This window comes from Podarcis muralis, chromosome 2 (genome assembly GCF_964188315.1).
Source record: "Podarcis muralis chromosome 2, rPodMur119.hap1.1, whole genome shotgun sequence".
NCBI classification, from domain to species: Eukaryota; Metazoa; Chordata; class Lepidosauria; order Squamata; family Lacertidae; genus Podarcis; species Podarcis muralis.
The window spans coordinates 76,438,691-76,461,404 of record NC_135656.1 but is presented as its reverse complement, the minus strand read 5'-3'; the positions used below and the strand labels follow the sequence as shown (position 1 = coordinate 76,461,404).

General features: G+C 41.9%; 1 protein-coding gene across 19 annotated transcripts in view; it reads right to left on the bottom strand.

The window, feature by feature from the left end:
* Positions 1–22,714, bottom strand: part of ATP2B2 (ATPase plasma membrane Ca2+ transporting 2) — a 355,474-nt gene that overhangs the window by 15,222 nt on the left and 317,538 nt on the right. For 18 of the 19 annotated variants that reach the window (XR_013391957.1, XM_077924827.1, XM_077924814.1 and 15 more), the window contains 3 exons: positions 17,310–17,521; positions 13,058–13,165; positions 10,315–10,497 (listed from right to left, as the gene is read on the bottom strand). Coding sequence is in view for 18 of the 19 variants with exons in the window: in XM_077924827.1 (XP_077780953.1) it covers positions 10,315–10,497; positions 13,058–13,165; positions 17,310–17,521 (503 nt within the window). In the remaining variant the exon portion in view is untranslated. Of the gene's footprint in view, positions 1–7,298; positions 7,348–10,314; positions 10,498–13,057; positions 13,166–17,309; positions 17,522–22,714 lie in introns of all 19 variants that reach the window. The other variant, XM_077924825.1, reaches the window with a different exon arrangement.

The window sequence follows — 22,714 nt, the reverse complement described above, 5'->3', positions numbered from 1 at the left end:
ACTCTTTGGGAACTTTACATTGCTTTGTCTGGGAACTGTACATTGTTTGGATTCTTTGCTGCCTTGTTGTTTATACTTTGGAACTGCCTTTCTCATGGGATTGCATATAATTTGACCTTGACACGTAGACGGGATTGGAATGAGTGGCACAGGGAGAACAAGATCGGCTAAAGCAAGGGGAAGACAACTGATACAAACAACCTTGACTTCCCAACCACGCAGATCATCTGTCCCAGCTGTTTTAGAAGCACAAGAAGGGGAAGTTGAGCTGACATCTTCAGAGGATATGGCTTCAGGAGGATCTGAAACAGTTCTAAATCAAATTTTGGAACAATTGGCAATTTTAAACAAAAAGGCGGATGAACACTCGACTAAAATTGATCAAGCCACATCCTCAATTAACAAATTGACTGATCAGGTTGCTCAACATACACAAGCAATTGGGAACCTTCAGGAAGTAACTGCAGGGAACTGCAAATTGGCCGAGGAAGCCAAGCAAAAAGCAGAAGAAGCCAACTTGAAGGTCGAGGCAATAAAAGTAGAGGTGAAACCGTTGCATAAACAGATTAGTGAACAGCAGGCCTACCTGTCTATGTCCGAACTGAGAAACCGGGAAAGCAATCTTAGACTTAGAGCTATTCCAGAACTTGAGCAGGAAGATTTGATTGGTTACTTGACATCAGAATTCTCAAAGTTCTGGGGTATTGAAGAAGACAAAGACTTTAAAATTGTAACCGCTTTTAGACTGGGAAGAGTGGTGAGGAAGGACAGATCCAGAGATTGCTTTATCATCTTGAGATCCAAGCAAGAGAGAGACAAAATATTGGGCCTTCACTTTGGAAAATCGCTTGATATTCAAGGCAACAGAGCAGAAATTTACAGAGACATACCGAAACAGCTCCTGGACCTTAGAGCTATGTATACAGAACTTGCAAGATTACTGAGGAGTAACTCAATTCCCTACAGGTGGGAGTTCCCTCAAGGAATATCTTTTAACTTCAAAGGAAAGAAAGTTAAAATTAAAACAGCAGAAGACCAACAAAAGTTTTTGAACGACCACGAAGAGGACCTAAAGAAAGGAACAATAGGATCTTGGCCACCACCTTTACCTACACCTGTACCTGTACCTACACCCTCGGGACCAGAGGACCAAAAGAAAGAGACACCACCACAGGACTAACAGATTGATCCAGGATGTCTCTGCAGCTGCTTAGTTGGAATATTAATGGTGGAAACTCCCCAGAAAAAAGAAGAAGAATCTTTCATATATTGAAAAAAGAACAATTGGACATTATTTGCTTGCAGGAAACACATGTGACTAGGCTCCATAGAAAAGTGCTAATTAATAAAAGACTAGGCCAAGAATTTATTTCATCGGACAAAGTCAAGAAAAGAGGAGTGGTGATTTATGCAAAAGAGAGCCTGTCACCAAAATTTCTATTTAAAGATGAGCAAGGAAGAATCTTGGCAATTGAAATACAGACACAAGGAGAAAAAAAAATTAATATTAGGAATTTATGCACCGAATGAGGGGAAGTCAGAATTTTACAAGAAGCTGCATGAGATAATACTGGACTATCTGGACTATGCTAACATCATTATGATGGGAGACATGAATGGAGTGGTCTCCACAAACATGGATAAGTCACAAAATCAAAATTTAACAAAAGATGGCAGACTACCTAAAACTTTTTTGAACTAACTGACAACATGGATTTGATTGATATATGGAGGACAAAGAACCCCTTAGGTAAAGAAGGAACTTTCTTTTCTGAGGCCCACATGTCATGGACAAGAATCGACCAAATATGGGTAACTAGAAGGCTGGCACCCAAGACCAGAAAAGTGGAAATCTGCCCAAAAACTTGCTCCGACCATAACGCTATGAAAATGGAATTGAGACTTACTCCAATCGGCTCCTTTAGATGGAAAATGAATGACACCCTACTAAGAGATCAGGAGATTGTGAAGAAGGCCCAAAAAACTTTGAAAGATTATTTTGAAATAAATCTGAATACCACAGTGGAAAGGAGAATAATCTGGGATGCAAGTAAAGCAGTTATGAGGGGGTTTCTGATACAACAGAATACGATAAAGAAAAGACTCTGGAATGGGAAAAAAGATAAGATCTTAGAGAAGATAAGAGATGGAGAGAAAAAATTGAGATCAAAACCAAAATCGAAGGAGATCTTGAGAGAAATTAAATTTCACCAAGCTCAATATGCGAAATTGATAAATCAAGAAGTTGAGTAGAAAATTAAACAAATTAAACAAAGATCATTTGAATCAGCAAATAAGTGTGGGAAACTGCTAGCATGGCAGTTGAAAAAGAGACAAAAATTGAACACAGTTACTAATTTAGAGATCGAAGGGAGAGACATCCAGAAACCTGAAGAAATTAGAAAGTGCTTCCAGAGATATTTTAAAAAGCTTTACACTCAAGGGCCGCAAGAAGAGACTGAGATAGACCAATTTTTGAAAATTAATGGATTACCAAAACTTGCCCAGGAAAAGAGAGCAATCCTGAATTACAAAATAACACAACAAGAAATTGAGGGTGCTATTCAGAACATGCAACTAGGCAAATCTCCAGGCCCAGATGGGCTTACCTCCAAGTATTATAAGATACTGAAAGACTTTTTGACACAACCATTAATGGAGGTATGCAACCAGATTTTGGAGGGGAAAAAGGCACCGGAATCGTGGAAAGAAGCTTTCATCACATTGATTCCTAAAGTGGAAACTGAAAAGACTCAACTCAAGAACTACCGTCCCATCTCACTTCTAAATGTGGATTATAAAATTTTTGCAGATATTTTGGCAAGCAGACTTAAAAAAGTATTAAATGAAGTTATTCACAAGGATCAGGCAGGCTTTCTCCCAGGAAGACATTTGTTTGATAACACTAGGAATATTATTGACATTTTGGAACTTTTGCAAACTATTATCAACACAAAAGCAGTGTTAATTTTCATCGATGCGGAGAAAGCCTTCGACAACATTTCTTGGAAGTTTATGAAGAAAAACTTGGAAGGGATGGGAGTGGGACGGGGGTTTGAAAATGGAATACAGGCAATTTACTCAGAGCAAAAAACTAAATTGATAGTTAATAATGTGGTGACAGAAGAGTTTAAAATTGAAAAAGGAACACGACAAGGTTGCCCTCTATCCCCTCTGCTATTTATTTCTGTCCTGGAGGTGCTTTTGAACATGATTAGGGAAGACCGGTTGGTACAAGGAATATAGGTTGGAGTGAAACAATTTAAACTGAAGGCCTTTGCAGATGATTTGGTTTTAACATTACAGGAGCCAGAATCTAGTACGAAGAGAGTGTTAGAACTAATTCATGAATTTGGTCGGGTGGCGGGGTTTAAATTGAACAAGCAGAAAACTAAGGTTTTGGAGAAAAATTTGACACCCCTGGAAATAGAGGGGTTTCAGAAAGAGACAGAATTAAATGTGGTTAAAAAGGTGAAATACCTAGGGGTAAATTTGTCTGCTAAAAATTTGAATTTATTTAAAGATAACTATGAAAAATGTTGGTCAGAAATTAAAAAAGATTTAGAGATTTGGTCAAGATTGAAACTTTCCTTGTGGGGGTGAATTGCAGCTATAAAAATGAATGTATTGCCGAAGATGTTATTTTTGTTTCAGACCCTGAACAGAGCTGAACATTCAAGGTATGATGTTCACCTGTGTGAGCACCTTACTTGGGACATTTGTGATCGTCACTAAGAAGCAGTTAGGGAGATCCACATGTAGCAGAATGCATCTTTGTGTGCATTACTTGCTGGAACAAAAACCACATTCGTTTAATGTGCATTAAAATGCACATAAGAACATCAAAGCTATCTATTAAAACTGGATTTCTCCTCATCCACATTCTGGAGCAATATAAATAACTTTTAAAGCACAAGTAGAGTGGAGCTGGAATATATGTACTGTGTCTGGACACGGAGATGTCCTTTATGGCATGCCCAGTACATTTTTAAACTTCTATTCTTTCAACAGTAAATATCCATTCCTATGCCACAAACCTACTGCTTTATCCTAATCTTTAAAATCTCCCTTCCATTTCAAAATAACTTTGCCATTCAGCATTTAAGTTTCTGTTCAAGAAACATAAGTCTAAGCTCCTTTGGACATGTAGCTATGTGAATTCATCCCAATATTTACTTATTAATAGGGCATGTTGTCACATGATCTGGCACATGGTTCTGGAGAAGCCATGCTGTATTTCATTTGGTAGACCATCATGAACTGTTATATCCTGGGCATAACAATTCTATCTGGTCAAGGAATGGACAACTGAAAGTGAATGAACCACAAATCCAAAGCCTTGATGGAGTCACACCAGCAAGTATACAGCATTGCTTAAAATTTTATAAACTGCATGTTTTGATTCTTTGAAAGTCACTTTGAGACCCAGATCAGGTGAAAAGTAGAGTATGTATATTTAAAATAAACAAATAATGAAAAATTGGAGGATTCCCTGTAATATGCCTCGTCTTCCCTGACACTTTGAATCCTGAAATGGTCTTCTCTTGGACATCAGGAACCCTGAGAAATGTAGTTATTAATCTACAATGGCTGAGTCTTTAATACGGATGCCTAGTGTCCTGAACTAATGCCATTAGTGTGGGGCTACCTTGGGATGTGAAGGTATTAAACATTGTTAATTGACCTATTGATAACATTGATAAGATTTAGGCTTACTTTTTGATGTGTAATCTTGGAGTAATAGTGTATCTTTTATTATGTGCTATCGTTTCTTTGTACCATTATGGTATTTAGACTGTTTTCTGTGAACTGCTTTGAGTACAAATGTATTTTTGGAAAATGCAGTATATATACAAACTTACTATAGGTTGGACCCAGATTCTTCACTACCTAACAGGCCACAGTGTCTCTTTGGCAAATTTGCCAAAGGCTCATAAATTGCTGAACAGCATTCAATAAGAATCTATTTTGACTACAATAGATTGCATTCTTTATATTAAGGGGCACTTACTTACTTGACTAAATTAATCCTTTTAAGTAGAATTGAATACAAATTCTGGCTTGAAATATTCTAATGCAATCCTAAGCACAACAGGGACAATTCAGCAAGCTTTCTAGAGTCCCTGTTAAGAGACTATCATGTATGGGCCATTGTGGAAATCTAGTCAATCAATTTTACATGCTCTTCAATCATATTATAAAAGAGGTCTGTACTAAGACTAAAAAACAAACAAAGACCAAGTTCAAGTAAATATGGAAAGATCAGTATTTACTGTCCATAACAGCACTAAGATTTCACAGATGTATTTGTACCTAAACATCCCAATTTGCTGAATAATTAGTGGAAAACATCTGTTAGAAAAGCCTAACACTGGGTATTCTGAAGGCAGAGCAAATTTAAAGTTTGCTTTCTGTGTGAAAGCAGTAGAGATAATATAAAAAGTTATCACCCGTTCTGTGTTGAAGAAGAAAGAACTGAAGTCAAACTAGGAAACATTTTAAAGGAAACTGGATATTACATTCATTTATATTATAGTAGTAACCTGGATGAGTAGAATTTTGCTAAAAGCCCTTGTACCTCTTCAAAAGAGAAAATTTAATTTTCCCCTCCCCTTAGGCTATTGCACTAAATTCTTAAAATGCCACTCAAGACTACTTTGGTGATGAAAGTTGCAGTTTATTACTCTAATATGGCAACTTGATAAATCAATCTTGCCAAATAGGCAAGAAAATTGAGTAATCTGAAGTTTTCCCCCTCCTGTCTCCTAGTTTGTGCCTTAAAGTTACTAATTTGTTCCATATGTAGATACAGGAAAAGCTGGTAGAAGGCTGATTCTGATGCAACATGGAACTATGGTTCCTCACTATATGAGCCTTGGGTTTGTGTGCTCCTCCTTTACATCTTTTGTGTGCCAAAGGCAAAGACTGAGAGCCTCCACTTTTACTTTTAAACTAAAAGCAGTTCTATCCAAATTTGAGCAGCTATGGTTTGTAAGCACAATCCAGAATCAAATCTTGTCTTGTTCTCACTAGCCATCATTTAAGCAAATCAGTTTTCTAAGCCTGATATGAAGAGCACACAACCAGAGGCACTCAAGTAAAGTGTTATTTCACATTGCAGGAAAACATGGTTTCTCACTACATCTGAACTCAGTCATGATCTAATCTCTTAGCTAACAATATTGTTATTCAAATTGGAATATAACAGAGGCTGCTGTTTACAAAGTTTAAACAGATGAACAAATAAAATCCAAGCGCAAGATCTGTCACAGACTTTAGCTTTAACCCACATCTCCTGTTTTTGTCTCCTCCTATTCAAAGTGTGTGTGTGTGTGTGTGTGTGTGTGTGTGTGTGTGCATCCGTGCACGTGTGCATGAGAGGGAGAGAATTTCCTGGGAATGTGTTGAGATAAGGTGGTGGTGTTGTCATTTCAATTCCTATAATGCAAGACAGGAGGGGGGAAAGGGGTCTGAATATTGATGTGCAGGATTCCTTTATTGTCTCTCCTGTAAGGGTACACAGAAGAGGGAGAGAACAGAGACTCCACCTTGATGTAAACCAGAGGGTTGGGGGTTTACCTCTTCAAGTTCCATCTTCCCCCATAGAGGGGGGACGGTTGGGGAATAAGTGGCCAGTTGATACACACTAGGTGCACACATTGAGTGAAAAAATCAAAGAGTTGGAAAAGGTGCTCCAATCACCCTCCCCATGTTTCCAGAAGTGTATAATGCATTGGAGGATTTCTATCATTCCGCCATTCACGAGGAAGCCTATCAACCTAATCTTCACAGAAATCCTTTGTTTGATTATTTCTTGTAAAATGCAGTAGAGGTGTACTAATTCATTTGGGTGTCCTGCTTATCTGAACTGGGGCACCCGGATGCACCATCCTGACAGTAACTGCCCAGCAGTAATTCTTTTACTAATCTGGACTTCCCAAACATCATGGGAACTCTCCAGTGGATATATTGGAGCCGCTTGGAAAACTCTTTCTGAATTAATGGCTTGTTGATGTCAAATGAGCACATGATGGAGGCATGGAGCGGGGCAGTCACAGACTCCAACTGGCAGGGAACGTACCAGCAAAGCCTTTCACAACACATCTACTTCTAAGCAGAAAGGAAAGTGAACAGTGTTGGTTAGCAAGAAAACATCATTATTGTTTATTTTGGTTTAAACAGTAAACAACAAGAATTTTCCATGGATCATGAAGATAAAAGTATATAGAACTAAAGGATATTTCTCAATCTACAAGAGGAACTAAGAGCAGTATTTGCTCCTTGTTGTTTACACTCACCACAACCAGAAAGACATCCTGACAGAAATGTCAACAGACAATACTCCTCCTACAGCCATCAGGAAGAAAATAATTCACATTTAGAGGATTACTTAGGGCTGATAGTAGCCCCCCACTTGGGCATATAATTAAATATTTCTCTCTCTCGGAGAGTAATCCCAAATCACTGCTCTAACCCAAGTGAGCAGATCTTCATTTAATTGTTTACACAGTGAAAAATGTAAATTTATCCAGCTCTATGGTCTACTCCCATTCACCCAACCCCACCACTTCCTTTTCCATTCTTTTTTATTTCTTTACAAAACTCAAAAGGGATAATAGAAATTTTTCTCTGGCACTAAAAACATTCACAGCCCCCCTAAAAATACATCAACTTCTGCTTTAGAAAATTAACTAGCATTTGCTTTAATAGAACCACATTGCTTTAAAAATCTGATTGTAAAAATAAACCTTCCAAGATGGATTAATTTTACCCCTGATGTGCCCTGAAGTATTTTCATTTTCTTCTACTCCATTGCATTATAGGGAGCACATCTTTTCAAAGCTTTGACTAAAATAGTCCTTCCAGAAACTGACTATTTTTAGTACTACCTTCACACTTTACTGCAGTGACAAACACCCCTATTCAGAGAGCAGAAAAAAGAAACCCACATGGTTTAAACATTTTTTTAGTAAACAAATTTTGTTGCATATTTAAATAAATCTGCTTCCATCTTGCTCTTTTACTGACTTGGATATATTTATCATGCATAGCCTTTCCCTCATATTATAGTAAAACAATTAAATATTTTTTTTACAAGCAGAAAAAAGGTAGAATCCTGGTGCCATGCCCAACTTCTATAATTAAAAACAAATGCAGTAATACAACATATGGAAAAACATTTTTTAGCTTCTAGCTCTCAAGGTTTTGCTGACAAGATAAAGAACAAGGTTAACCCTATTTCAAGTTTATCACAGACGTGTGTGTGTGTGTGTGTGTGTGTGTGTGTGTGTGTGTAAGGTAAAGGTAAAGGGACCCCTGACCATTAGGTCCTGTCGCGGACGACTCTGGGGTTGCGGTGCTTTATTGGCCGAGGGAGCCGGCATACAGCTTCCAGGTCATGTGGCCAGCATGACTAAGCCGCTTCTGGCGAACCAGAACAGTGCACGGAAACGCCTTTTACCTTCCCGCTGGAGCGGTACCTATTTATCTCCTTGCACTTTGATGTGCTTTCGAACTGCTAGGTTGGCAGGAGCTGGGACTGAGCAATGGGAGCTCACCCTGTCATGGGGATTCGAACTGCCAACCTTCTGATCAGTAAGCCCTAGGCTCTGTGGTTTAGACCACAGCACCACCCGCGTCCCATATATATATATATATATATATATATATATATATATATATATGCTTTCGTAGATTTTCACGGGTACAGGAATGCAGGTTTTGGTGTCCTCGGGTGTCTTCCCGTGTAAAAGTTGGGGTGTCTAGGCGATGTTTCGACGAGGTCTCACTCGTCATCTTCAGGCTGGTGCTTTCGGCTTCTTGTTACTGGAACAGAGCTCTGTTCCAGTAACAAGAAGCCGAAAGCACCAGCCTGAAGATGACGAGTGAGACCTCGTCGAAACGTCGCCTAGACACCCCAACTTTTACACGGGAAGACACCCGAGGACACCAAAACCTGCATTCTTGTACCCGTGAAAATCTACGAAAGCATATATATGTATATGTATATGTATATGTATATGTATATGTATATGTATATATATTCAAATATCAATTTTTGATGGTGCAAAACAAAGGATTCATTAGTTTCAAAAAGACTCATGCAAAACTCCTGGGAAACAATACAAGATTATCCTATTTTTTAATGAATAAATACAGTAACAGAGAGAGTGCAACACAGAAATGTTTGATGTATCACAGTAGGTTCCAGGTGTAAGGCAAAGTTACAGAGCTAAGTATGCTGTTTATATTGCAAGCTTGCATATATTTCTTTCAGATTTTGCTAGTTTACTTGTATATGACTTGTAGGTTAAGGAAACATTCTTTCTGTGCTTTATACTTTCTATTCTCTTTCCAAGCCCAGAGACACTGGTGAAGGGGGACTGCTGCCCACACCTGAAGAGTATAGGGGCCACTAGGACAACACCAAATGAGCTGTAATCCTCCTATTGCCTGAAGGCTGGCCAACATAATGGAATATTTAACTCACTTGAGGACCCAACAGAACTCTTCTATAAAACTTTAGGCATTTTATTTCCAGAGGCAGCAAGAAGAATGCACTAACTCTGGTTCAGTAAGTTAATCAGTTAAACAATTCTTGTCTGTGCTAAGGCTTTAAAATTAATTTGTGGGTCAATCAGAATTAATTTTATAACTAATCATTTGTTGTTGAATAATTTACCATCCATTGTGGGAAGGCGGAATCCAAATTATCAATTAATAAATGGGGAAATTGACTTGGAGTAGGTGAATAATTGATTGGGGGGGATGTTTACAGGGGAGCAATGGTCACACCACAACAGACCGAAGAGGACTAACAGCCAAAAACACAGAGGGAAAATAAATTACAAAAGCTTTGAATACACCCACAGAAACACTAGAACAAACACAGGGATGGAGCCATACCATTCACACACTCATCCAACACTCAAGACTCACATTTCTAAGCAATTAAACCAGGCCAGAAAAGCACAAGCAAGTTAAAAGTCTGCTCCAGGCAAGGCAGGAAAAGGGAGTGATGTTTTCCTGCCTCCAGGCAACAGGGCTCCAGCCCACTTGATGTTGTCCTACTCAGTAATACACAGAAGCTTTGATTCACCTGTGGAGGTCCACATCTCAGCACTGTGAAATCCTCCAATTATTCAGTGGTTTGAATATGCAAAGCATTCCCTGTCACAGAAATGCAACAACAGTTCCTGCTCATATCAGAGCGACATAGAGCTTTGCAATATGGACTAAGGGTATATAATTATTTTGTCTAAATGTAAAGCAGCTTTGGGGAGAATATATCCCCAACCTTGTAGCACAACATACCTGGGTCTGGATTCTATTGAGCCCTCGGAACCAGAGGATTTGCCCACGCCGAAGTTCTCTTTCTGCATGGTCAATTTCTTCTACGTCTTCATTCATCTCCTCTTCAGGCGCCTCTTCTTTTAATGTAAGACCTCCTGCCTCCTTTAAAAATTTTAGCCTACTCGTTGGGATAGTTGCAATGATCTGAAAGTAAGTTTTAGAATTATGCCATTGAGCACCGTTTGTAGAGAGTATGTGAAAATCGTGTCTGTATTAGACAAACTACAAGTTTAATCAAGGACAAACAAAATATATATTATCGTTTGCCAAGGAATTCACATCAGCCCAAAGATCTTTGATGGATGAAGTACTACTCTACATATTATGAAGCAATCTCAACTGGCAGGGAAAGAGCAGGTCCTGGGTCTACTGCCTCATCAGTAGTTCCAGGTGAACTGGAGGGGGGGCAGATAGGGGCTTTGTCTTGAGGGCTCTCCAGCACAGCCTCACCCCTCTTTCCTTCTACGCGCTCATCCTCAGGTGTCTCCTCCTCCTGGTCTGAATCAAAGAGCTCAGAGGGAAACATGAAATGAGTATTTTGTGTGAAATTTGTCTGGTTTGTTTTTTTAATTAAAAATTGCAGTTTAATATGGAAACAGGATGGAACAAACCTGAATGAAAACTTGCAAAACTGGCATGGACTGGAAACAGATCTATAGAACCCTCATTCCAACCCAACTAATACGAGCCAATGGAAACTGCTCATGGCATTAGGCACTCAACCCCCTGCCAGCTTTTTTGGCTAGGCACAGGCAAGTCTAGAAATCTCCATGCAGAGACCTGGAGGGGTGTGTAGACAGAGAAACTTTTACAGGTGATCTGTCCATGAAGATGTAGCTGGCATTACATCCTTATCTCATCACTTTTTCTTGGATGGTAAAACATTGGAAGAGGGAGAAATCAAATATTACTATCCACAGAAGTGGTTCTCTGAGTTGTAATGTATAACATGACAGTGAACATTCAGCCTGAAGAGGCTGTTTTGTGGGCACATGTGCTGAAGTTCTTTAAAATAAATTACACATTAGACTGGGTATGAACTCCAAGAGACTGAATTTAGGGCTCCAGGAAATTGTGCAATCACTGTGCTGACCCACAGGGCACATCTGAAAGAAGGCCTTGGGGCATGGGAAATATGCCATCCTTGACCCTGTGTGGCCAGGCCCCCATGTCCTACCCTCAGGTTGACCACTGTGGGGAAGAGGGAGCTGGTGTAGAGAAGCCTTTGGCCTGATCCAGCAGGGCTCCTACGTTTTCAAACTTTCCAGCATGACTGTGATTCTCAATACTGGTTTCAAAGGGTAAGAGGAAAACTGCAACCATAATTTCAAGGGGGAGGGGAATTCAAAAGTGTACGTAGCTTACAAATCACCTTGTAAGTGTGACTTTTAGAAATATGAATTCCATTGAAAATAATGGACTTCTGCATTTGAATTCTGACTCATTTGCTTTCAAGTGTTTTGTCTTTACTGTACATGTTCTAATTACAGGGTGAACTTCTCTGCCTTTCTTGGAACTCATGTCCCTGTCAGCCTTTTCTGGTGAGGACATTTTAGGATACAGTTTGAATATATTAGTTAACAGCAGATAATATATGAAAGATATTAGGAAACGTTAGCTTTCCAGCACAGTTGCAAGTTTCATTCGGTACGGTAATTGTCAGGATCTGATAACAGCTCCAAACAACTATGTATCATTTGGAAGTATTTGGGCAGAAAAGCAGCCTGGAAATAGTAATATAAATGAAGCAACTAACGTTGGTTGAAATTCAGAAAATTTGAATATCTGCTAAAACAGGGTTTTCTTACTGTTTGCTGTAGGTGATGAAAGAGTCCTGGGCCATTCAAGAGCCAAGGTTTTGTGGTTATTAGACTATTAGGCTTAAACTGTGGAAACATACTTCCTGATTATGTAGTTTACTGTGGGCCTGACACACACTATCAACCTCTCCTACCTCACAGGGTTGTTGTGAGGACAAAATGGGAGGAGTCTGTGTATGCTGCCCAAGCATATTTGAGGAAGGGTGGGATGAAATAATAAAATAAAATAAGGGTCCATCAACCATAGGCAGCAATGTGAATCTCAAAACCACAAAGGGATTCAGAGTGCGGCCTTCATCTATATTTCAAACCCTAGAAGAATGTGAAGCATTTACATGCTTTACTGAATTTCATTTGACGTCAGTGACAATTACATTTTTTAAAAAAACATACTATTCAAGTCATTTGCAATACCCACCTTCAATATACGAATAAAATTGTTTACACCACAATCCTTCTGCATGTGTCCTCAGAAGTAAGCACCACTGTCTTCAGTGGGACCAGGGCCGTCTTACCCATAGGCGCTAGGGGTGGGGGCTCTCAGGAGTGCCAGGCCAAGAGTCCAGGGCCCAAGAGTTGAGTATGGAGAAGAGCCCACCCATTGGTTGGAGCGCTGTGGCAGGCTCTTCGGCGGGCAGCTCTGCGCTGCAAGTTCGGGGGTGACCAAGCCAGTGAGACGCTGATGTGGCTGGCCAGCTCTGCCCTCCTGCGCACCTGGGACTGGGCAACCTGGGGGTGGGGCGCTGGGCGGATCTTTGCATCCTGGCGCCCCATATGCTTAAGACAGCCCTGAGTGGGATCCCCAAGTAAGTGTAGATAGGATTGCAGCCTTACTATAAAATGTGTGATTTTCTTTGTAATTATATAAAATAAGTAGTCCTTACCTGACCCCATACAAGTTCACCTAATCCAATAAACACACACCACATCCACTGGTCAAGCTCCAAAGGGGAACAGCTAAAAGGTTTACCACCAAACTGTACAATTACTATCTGCAAGGGGAAAGCAGAAAGAAAAATAAAAGGTGCAATTACTAATCAAAGAAGGGGGGAAAGGACAGAGAGATGCAAGTTTTTTGTTCTGATGCTTTTCTACAAGCTTTCTTTCCAGGTGTGAATGCTATCATTAATGATTTTACTCTCTGCTCCTTGCAAGAGGGTGACAGACAAAATATGAGTCATGATCAAATGAAACTGTCCACATATACAGGAGGGCCCTGCACGTCAGGTAAAGTTAGTCAAGTAAGACCCATTTAAAGCACCAGTGCAAGTTAGTTGCAACTAATTTAAACTCCCAGAGATGCTGATGAGACTTCATCATGACTAAATTTTGCTGGATTGAGGCTAAAATGTACCTATCAACATTTTCATATATACTCTACAACTATGTGTATAACTGCTGAGGGATCTTGTCAGAATAAGTGCTATATAAAGCCCAACCATATTTACCTATTATACTTTTGAACATACTCCAACTATTACTAATGATAATTTATTTTCTTTAGACAGCATAAGCACTGCTATTCTGAGCTGAACACACAAATCAAATAATAGACATGGCTCAGAAAATTGAAAGCACATGCTATAAGGGCAAAATACTGATACTGGGAGATAAGTGAGATTGATAAAGTTGTAAAGTGAGGATTTGGGAAGGAGAACAGGAAAGGTGGTGCAGACTTGTGAGAGTTGTCGACATGTAGAGGGCTGGGAGGCCAGCTGGCAAGCCCCAGCTTGAACATCTCCTTCCATCGGCCCGTGCTCCAATGTAAATCAGCGACCCGGACTTGAGAAGCCAGGGCACACTATTAGCAGAGTGTACTGTGCACACAAGAATAGGCGTGAGGCTTGTGAAGTCATACTACGGCTACAGATTTATTAATCATAAATCAGAACAAAGAAACATGTCGTCTCTCTCTCATGTCGTCTCAGAGAGAACAGCAAAAGCAAAAGCTATACACAAACGGAAGTTCCCAGCATACTGTGCTGGAATGTAAACAGACATGTGACACACAACAATTCCACATGCCTGTTCCTTAAGGTGGAATGGAAATGTCAACAAGAGTATGTACAGTGATTCAATAAATTCTTTGCAGAATAAACAAGTTTGGGGAAGTTGGTTCTTGACATAGAGAGTAACATGGGAAAGGGAAATGGGAGAAAAACATAAAAGTGGTTGATCAGCCTGTGAAAAAGAAGAAGGGACAGGAAAATCAGCACTTAAGCCTGTTCAGATAACAGTTAAGCAAAAAGTTGGGAGGGAAGAATAGAAAGGTGGAGAGAGCCTTAAATGGAAGGCCCAAAACTTTGATGTTCAGCAAATGTGACAGTGCTCTAATACATAGGTAGATGGTGGCATATTCAAAGCAATTAGGTTGATTCATTTTATGGAGAGATTCTGGATTGACTACTGCAGACACAGACTATCAGAACAGATATCACCAAGAAAGAATAATATGGATGATGGTAATCAATACAATGGTAGAAGAAAAAGTCACAAGAACAAACAGTGACCAGAGTAGATAAGTATGAATGATAACACAGCAAAGGATGAATTAGAAATACTGAATGGGAATAAGAAGAGAAAAATATGAGGGCAGTCCAGAGGAAAGAAAGTAAAGGAGATGGTATGATCAACAGTATGGTGACGCAGCAGAGAAGTGAATAAGGATCACGATGACAAAGAGGCCTCACAAAATGGTAGGAAGAATATTTTAAAACCTGATAACCTTCAGTGGAGTGAAAAGAGCAATATCTAGCCTGGAAGGGGTGAAGAACAGGAGAATAAATAGCCAAGAAAGCAACTTCTTATTACAAGGGAAAGGAGCATGAGAGGATAGGTGGAGCTGGCTGGTCAATCTTCTTGAACAAATTAGCAAATGATTTTTTGATAAGGAAGAGCAGAGGATAGACTGCAGAAGGGATAGAGCTATTTCACAGAAGCAAACTCAGGTTTACCACTGAGTGTACTCCCAGAATGGCACAGCATGGCACCACTCACTTTGCTAGTAGAGGGAATCTAATGTCAAGAAGGTGGCAGCAAAATAAATGAATGCAGGTTTAAAAGTAAAATGTTCCCAAGGAAGCAATGAACTGTGAGGTAAAGGGGAGTTTCAGTCAGCAGGGACACTTGCAGCAGTTTCTCATATGAACAGCACCTGGGACAAAGCTCTCAAAGTGTCCCAAGCATACCAGCCTAAGAGAAAATTGGGAAGGACAGCTGACCTCACATCACAGATGGACCAGCGGAAACCTGGGGAAATGGCAAATGGCTCTGCATTGGTAGCACCGACTCCACTCTCCATAGACAGCTCTGTGGGGACCCTATCCTGGCTCCCGCCTCAGCTGCTGATCAACTTCAGAGACTTGTGAACCATTCCTTATTGTGCTAATACAGTGGTACCTCGGGTTACATATGCTTCAGGTTACATACGCTTCAGGTTACAGACTCCGCTAACCCAGAAATAGTGCTTCAGGTTAAGAACTTTGCTTCAGGGTGAGAACAGAAATCGTGCTCCGGCGGCAGCAGGAGGCCCCATTAGCTAAAGTGGTGCTTCAGGTTAAGAACAGTTTCAGGTTAAGAATGGACCTCCGGAACGAATTAAGTACTTAACCTGAGGTACCACTGTATGCAAACTTCTTTCTGGGATTGCAAGATCAGGTTACAGGTGTAGCTTGATCCCTGCACACAGAAAACTAAACATCAGGGGACAGCGTTGTAGCCTATTTGTCAGCCCAAGATTATACAGAGTTTGTTTGTTTTTTATTGCAAGCAGGAGGGAACTGGGAAAACTGAGCTCCTCAATTGAATTTCAAAAACATTCATTTTGGAAGAATCAACATAGTTTGGATATTCCCACCACTCAGCTGCCTAGGGAGACCGAAATGGAAAGTGCCATGCCTGTTGCCGCCAGCGCGCCTCTCAGCCTGCCCTGCCCCATCTGTTGCAGGCAGAAAAGCAGTGCCCGCATTTGGAACCAATTCCAGGTGAGATCTCACCCAATTTATACCTAACATGCCCAAATTGCATGAGCTTCTGTGTGATTTCAGCAGGTACTGGCACCCCTTGTGGCCCACCAGTGGGGTGCTCATGGGGCTACTGCTCCAGTTTGCCTAATGGCTGAGCCAGCCCCACTGCTACCATAAAAAATATAACACTGAGCCTGAAGCTCCCCAAGGGCGGGGGGGGGGGGGGGAGAGAAATTTCATGTATGTTCTCTGATAGTTGTAACAGCAGCACTACTTCACCAGTGTTCTAACTTCTGTTCATATTTACCTACCTAAAGTAGTTGTGAAATGTTAAGTAGTTTTATTCAATATTCTCTCAAATGTTATTAATTGCTTGTTACATTTCATTGAGATACATGCTAAGTTTCAATTGAGTTCATCTCCAGGGTCATCACCGCCACCCCAGCCATAGCCTATCAAAACAGTTCAGCTTCCAATCCTCCTTACTCTTGTGGCAGGCAGAATCACTCCACTGACCTACGCTCGCATTTAATCCAAGGCAGGCTATTTCAGAAATACTGCTTTTGCTATCACAAGGCAGCAGAGTATCCAAGACTAGCTGTTAAATTTAAAGTGTAAGATATTTGAAAAAGATTGTGAAGAAGCATTTTCTCTACCAAATGAAGTCTGTCATCATGAGATTTATTATATTTCAAGATTACTTATTAATATACTTTGTATTGTGCTGTCTCAAAAATAACCAGACACATTTTAGTACTGCTAGGCCAATGACAAGAATTTCAAAAGGAATATAATATATTCCAGCTCCTTTGCTTCTTCTCATCTTCCTTCACATAATATGGCTCTTGGATTTTAGAAGGGGAAGAGAGCAAAATGAATATATCTCCATAATATAAACACATGAAAGGAAAAGACATAACAGATGAAGCCTTGAAACAGAAAGCAATAAATAGATTGCAGGATAAAAATAAGGGAGGATTGAACTGAGACAATCAGGAAGGAAACAACAGGAGAAAAATCATAACATCTATCTTAATGGTGGATAAATCAGCAGTTTATTTATACCTAACATGCCTTTGGATTTTCAAAGAATCTCGTGAGAAGAGGGTGAAGAGTTTACAGTGGAACGTGCAAACAATATTTTGCTGCGTTAACACTGTATAATGATTACCTGCACAACAAATGTGCCCAGTACAATAGTGCAAAATATAGGGTTTCTAAAGATGCCATCAAAAACATTCCTTTCACCATGGATTTTGCGTGCGTTGATTTCATTGAACAGCTGCATCATAACAAAGGTATTGAAGATGATAGTGTAGTGCTCAGAAGGCGGAGAGTGGAGTGGTGCATTCCTGCCACTGTCAATCTTGAACATTTTTTCACCTGATTATAAGGAGGAAACAAAAAAATAAATGAACAAAATCTAAAAAAACACTGTGGACAGTTCAGTGTACCATAGAACAATCACATCACCACGTCAGCAAGATAGCAGTCATAATAGCAGCAATGACAGCAACAGTAACAGTAAATAACCAGTCGTGAAGCTTTTTATTTCTATCTGCTGCTGAAGTCTGCTGAGGTCCAAGACCTTCAAGGCTGCATATTTAGAAATGCCATCTGTTTCACACACAGAGCCAGCTAGACCAGTGTTTCCCAACCGGTGTTCCGCGGCACAGTAGTGTGCCGCGAGACGTTGCCTGGTGTGCCGTGGGAGGGAGGTGGGCGAGTCGGGCGGTGAGAGGCGGGGCGGCGAGGAGGACTTTCACCCACTCTGATGCTCCCGGCAGTCATGGCTGCAGAGACTGGCTTGGGAGCCCCTGGCATCAAGGGCGAGGAAGCGAGTTTCTCGTCCTTTTTACTGGTCCCGACCCAGATTTTAGGATCCTCACTCCGGCGGAGGCTCTCTGCCTTTCTAAAAAGTGACCCACGCGAACAGCCTTCCCTGCCTGCTTGCAGACAGGGCTCCCCAACCGACTCGCCCCGTCGGCGCTGCCTACCGGCCAGTCCCGCAACTTTCGCCAGCCTCGCGGGCCGGGCAAAGAGGCTTTCTGCTCGCTCGGTCCAGTCCAGGGCTCGCAGCGGAGGAGGCGGACCCGCCAAGCTGAGCTCGGAGCCGGCTGCCTCCGCCCCTCGGAGCCTCCCAGGCGCGGCTGCTCGAGGGGGCGGGTCGCGCGCGCGGCAACTTTTGGAGCCCGAGAGAGCCGTGGAGGCTGGCAGCGAGGGCAGGCAGCGGCGGAGCAAGAGCCACACTTGGGACGCCGCTCGCTCGCTCGGGCCGGAAGAAGAGGCCACTGCGGCGCTGCAGCTGGCGAGGAGATGGCCGGGGGCGCGGGCGGCGGGGCCAGGGGCTGGCTGGGGGTCGCCCTGGTGGGTAGGTAGCGGGGCCGGCAGGCGGGGAAGGGAAAGGCGGAGGCGAGTGGAGAGCGGGGACCCGGCGCAGGTCCTGCCGCAGGCGGCGCGCCCGGGCTGGGCAGGGAGAGGCGAAGCTGCTGCCGGTTCAGCTGCGCAGAGTGGGGTGGAGGGAGCCGGGCGGGCGGGCGGTGTGCCACACCGCAAAGCAGGGGCGCCTCCCACCCCGAAGAGGACCGCACCGGCATCTGGGTGGCTGGAGCAAAGTGGGCGCCTGCCAGCAACTTGGCTGCGGGAGCCTGGCTACGAAATACCGCCCCCCTCCCCGCGCCAACACACGGGCTTTCTCCGGGCCCGGAGGACTAGCCCCCTCCCCGGGAGCAACTGCAGCAGCTCGGGGCCCCAGCAGGACATCCTGGCCACCCGCACCCGCAGTGCCGCTGGGGCTCCCTTGCAAGGAAGAAACTACTGCTGTCCAAACTGCAGCTCCGTATCCTCCGACTCCTGAGTGCGGCGGCAGGGCGGGGGGAGGCAACATTTGCTTCTGCTCTGCTCTGTTGGGACAGGCTCCTGTCTCCTCCCCGTTGGAGCTCCAGTCTGCCTGGAAGCCCATCTCGTCATCTTTTTTAAAAAATCATTATTATTTCTTCTTCTATTTTTATTTAAAATCATACTGGAATAGGTATATTAAATAGTGTATAGTTCAAGACAACACACACCAGTGCCTAAGGAAAAAGAACTTTGATAAAGGGTGCCTTTAGTTCAAAGCAAAGGAAAACTGGCTCTACCGCTCTCCCATCTTGTGGTTGTGGGGCAAACCTGCACCTGCTCCTTATCTGAGCTCCCTGCTATTTGACCCATTGGGACCTGGGAACAGCGAAGTCCCCAGACCCAAGACCAGGCCACTGGTCATTAATTTAAGCACAATGGCCCTACTCTGCACCCACTTTCAGAGTCAGTTTCAGAACATTAAAAATGCTCCCTGCTGCTGGATCTGGCCAAGGGGGACCCATCTAGTTCAGACCACGTTGGCCAACCAGATGTCTCTTCTGGGAAGCCCACAAGCAGGACTGGAGTTTAACTGGTATTCAGAGGTGGAAGTGGAACATAGCCACCACCAAGCCCACTGATGGCTCTCAATGGGGAGGTCAACAGGCAGTGCCTGCCTCCCTGTGCATCTGCTCCGAGGCAGCACAAGTCTGTGGGTGGACAAGTCAATGGAAACGCAATCCAGAGATGGCAAAGGTCTTCCATGCTCCAGGTCAAGTTGAATGGCCAGTCCAGGGACCAGAATGCGACCTGTCTTGAATGGGGTTAGCCATCCTCCTAGACTCGGTTTTAAATCTGGATGCTCAGGTGGTTGCTGCAGCTAGGAGTGCTTCTGAGCAAGTTAGGTTGGTGTGCCCATTGCATCTGCCCCTTGAAATGGCTGATCTGGCCATTTGTGCCTTAGTGATGCCATGTTTGGATGACTGTAGCATGCTCAACACAGGATTGAAACTGCTAAGTGTTTGGCATGCTGCAGCCAGACTATTGATGGGAGCCTGGACTGTGTGCGTTGGCTTCCAGTCATAGGGAACAGCTGCACTGCCTTCATGTTCATTTCTGAGCCCAGTTCAAAATTAAGTTTTAAAGCCCTGGATGGCTTAGGCCCAGGTATTCGGGATTCCCTTCACGCCTTCCTCCTCTCGGGTCCTTGAGAGCGTGGGAAGTGGCAGCGCGAGACCGGCCTTGAGCCTGGTAGGTATTGCGCTTGCCAAGGCAGTCATTTGGGAAATGAAAACTTGCAAAGCAAGCAACCAGTTCAATCTGAATTACGTGTATGCTTAATATCCTGTATCTGAAACCTGTTCTGCCCCCTCCCCCACACTTGGTGCCATTTTCATCTACACATGCAGCAGAGTAAGTTGACCCAGAATAGTACCAATTCAGATAGCTGATGGGAGAATGACAGTGCTGAATGCTTTCCCATGTAGAACAGTCCCTGCAAATAAAAACCCAGCATATTTGGAAGAGGGCCTAACCATTACCTTCTATGCTGTTACTATTTTTTTAATTTTTTTTACATAAGTAAAAGTTTATATATAGTCAATATAGGCACAGAGTTAATTTTTTAAACATTTTCTAATGGTGGTGTGCCTTGAGATTTTTTTCATGAAACAAGTGTGCCTTTGCCCAAAAAAGGTTGGGAAACACTGAGCTAGACATTCAGAGTTGAGGGGTCTCATCGGATGAATGAAATGCTGGTGTTCAAAGAAGGACTTAAATTTATTAGGTACTGGGGAACATTATGGAGCGAGCCAAGCCTGTACAAATGAGACAGGCTCCCCCCTGAACTGCAGTGGAACCAAACTGCCAATGATTTATATCAAAAAGCTTGCAAAACAGCTTTTAAACTCAATTCTGGAGGAAGGCTGAAAGGAATTGGGGAGCATCCAGTTCAAGATGATTCATTGCTCAGGAATTAAGTTGTAAATGTTCCAGATCATCTAAATGGGAATAGAATAGAACTTGGCAATAGAATACAGAAGAACATGACATCTGTTTAAAGATACTGAAGGTTCACAGGGGGAAATGTGCACAGAAAGGTCACCTGGAAAGGAATAAATGCATAGGTATTTATATGCTAATACTAGAAGCCTTCAAGCCAGAATTGGGGAGCTAGAGTACTAATAGCCATGTTTGAATCCTGGTAGCATGAAGCAAAGCAGTACGATAAAGTAATCTCTGTATACAAACTCCATAGAAAAAACAAGCAAAGGAATATTATGTATGGTGTTGCAAGTGAGATAAAATGATTCTAATAAACACCTCCATGGAACTCACAGAAATGAAAATACTAGGACCAAAAGTCCTGGAATTCAAGACATAGTCATGTTTATCATCCATTCAAACCAAAACACCGAGAATGATGTTGAGATGGAGAAATAAATCAGGGAGACAGTCTTGTAATAACATGTGACTTCAGCTACTCTCACATAAATAAATGCATATTCAAGTCCTGACAACAAGGCAAAACTTCTTGATGCAATAAGTGAGTATGTCTTGAAATAATCAGCAATAAAACCATTTGGAAGGGAAGCAATACTGAGAGGTGTTCGGAACCTGATGTGACTGTTGATGAAGTAATTTGGAACATTTACTTCTGTGCTACAAAATTTAACATACACTGAAGGGGATAGTTACCTAGACTAGGCAACAGGGATGCTTTAAAAAGAGGAAACTTTTCCAAATGAAGGAATTCATTGAAAGGAAGTTAAAAGGGAGAACCAAAAGGGTCAATTCCCTCCAGGATGTTTGGAGGTGATTTAAAATTACAATAATAGAATCTCAGCTGGAATTTATACCACAGTCCAGGATAGTTCAGGGGAGCACCAACAAATCCAGGAAGATGTCAATGTGGTTTATGAGCAGAAGCAAAGGAGCTATATAAGGCAAGAATAACAAGTAGAAGTGTTGCCCAAATGAAGAGAACAAGAAGCACAAACTCCGACAAAATAAATGTAAGCTGATGATAAAACAATTGAAAAAAGAATCTGAGAAGCAGATTGCTAAAACCATTAAGACCAACAATAAAAAATACATACATTAGAAGCACTATAGCATTCAGCTGAATTGAGCAATGAAATGATTGCTAAGTGATAACATTGCAAAGAAGCTTTACTGTGAAAAGTATTAGACTGAGGTCCACATCCGGATCACTATTTTTTGGGTAGCACCTGACTATTAACTAGATGAAATGTTATTTATTAAAATTAAACAAAACAGAAGAATTTATTAATTTAAGCTTAAAAACTAACACAAGGAAAAAACTTGGTAACAGTTCATAAAATTATGCATGATGCACAGATAATACTAAAAGGCAAACTGCAGGGTACACTAAACATGGATTTGAATCGTGGTATTGGGATCCTCTTCTTCAATTTTTATTCATTTATTTATGATCAGCAGCCACAGTGAAATTATATGAATCAGCACCACAACCTGGAGAGGATTAACCCTTTCACCTTGAATATTTCCTCTCTTTCCTCATGCTCTTATTCACTCCCTAAACTGCTATTTGCTGCTCTTAGTGGGTAAAGAGAGGGCTTGTTGGGAATGAATTTTCAGCAAAAAAAAAGTATGGGGGGAAAGGATTAATTATTTCCCTCTGCACCATGGTTCTGAACTAGAGCACCCCCTTCCTATTTGCTATTAATTTAAAAAGACAGAGAAACTCAATCATGG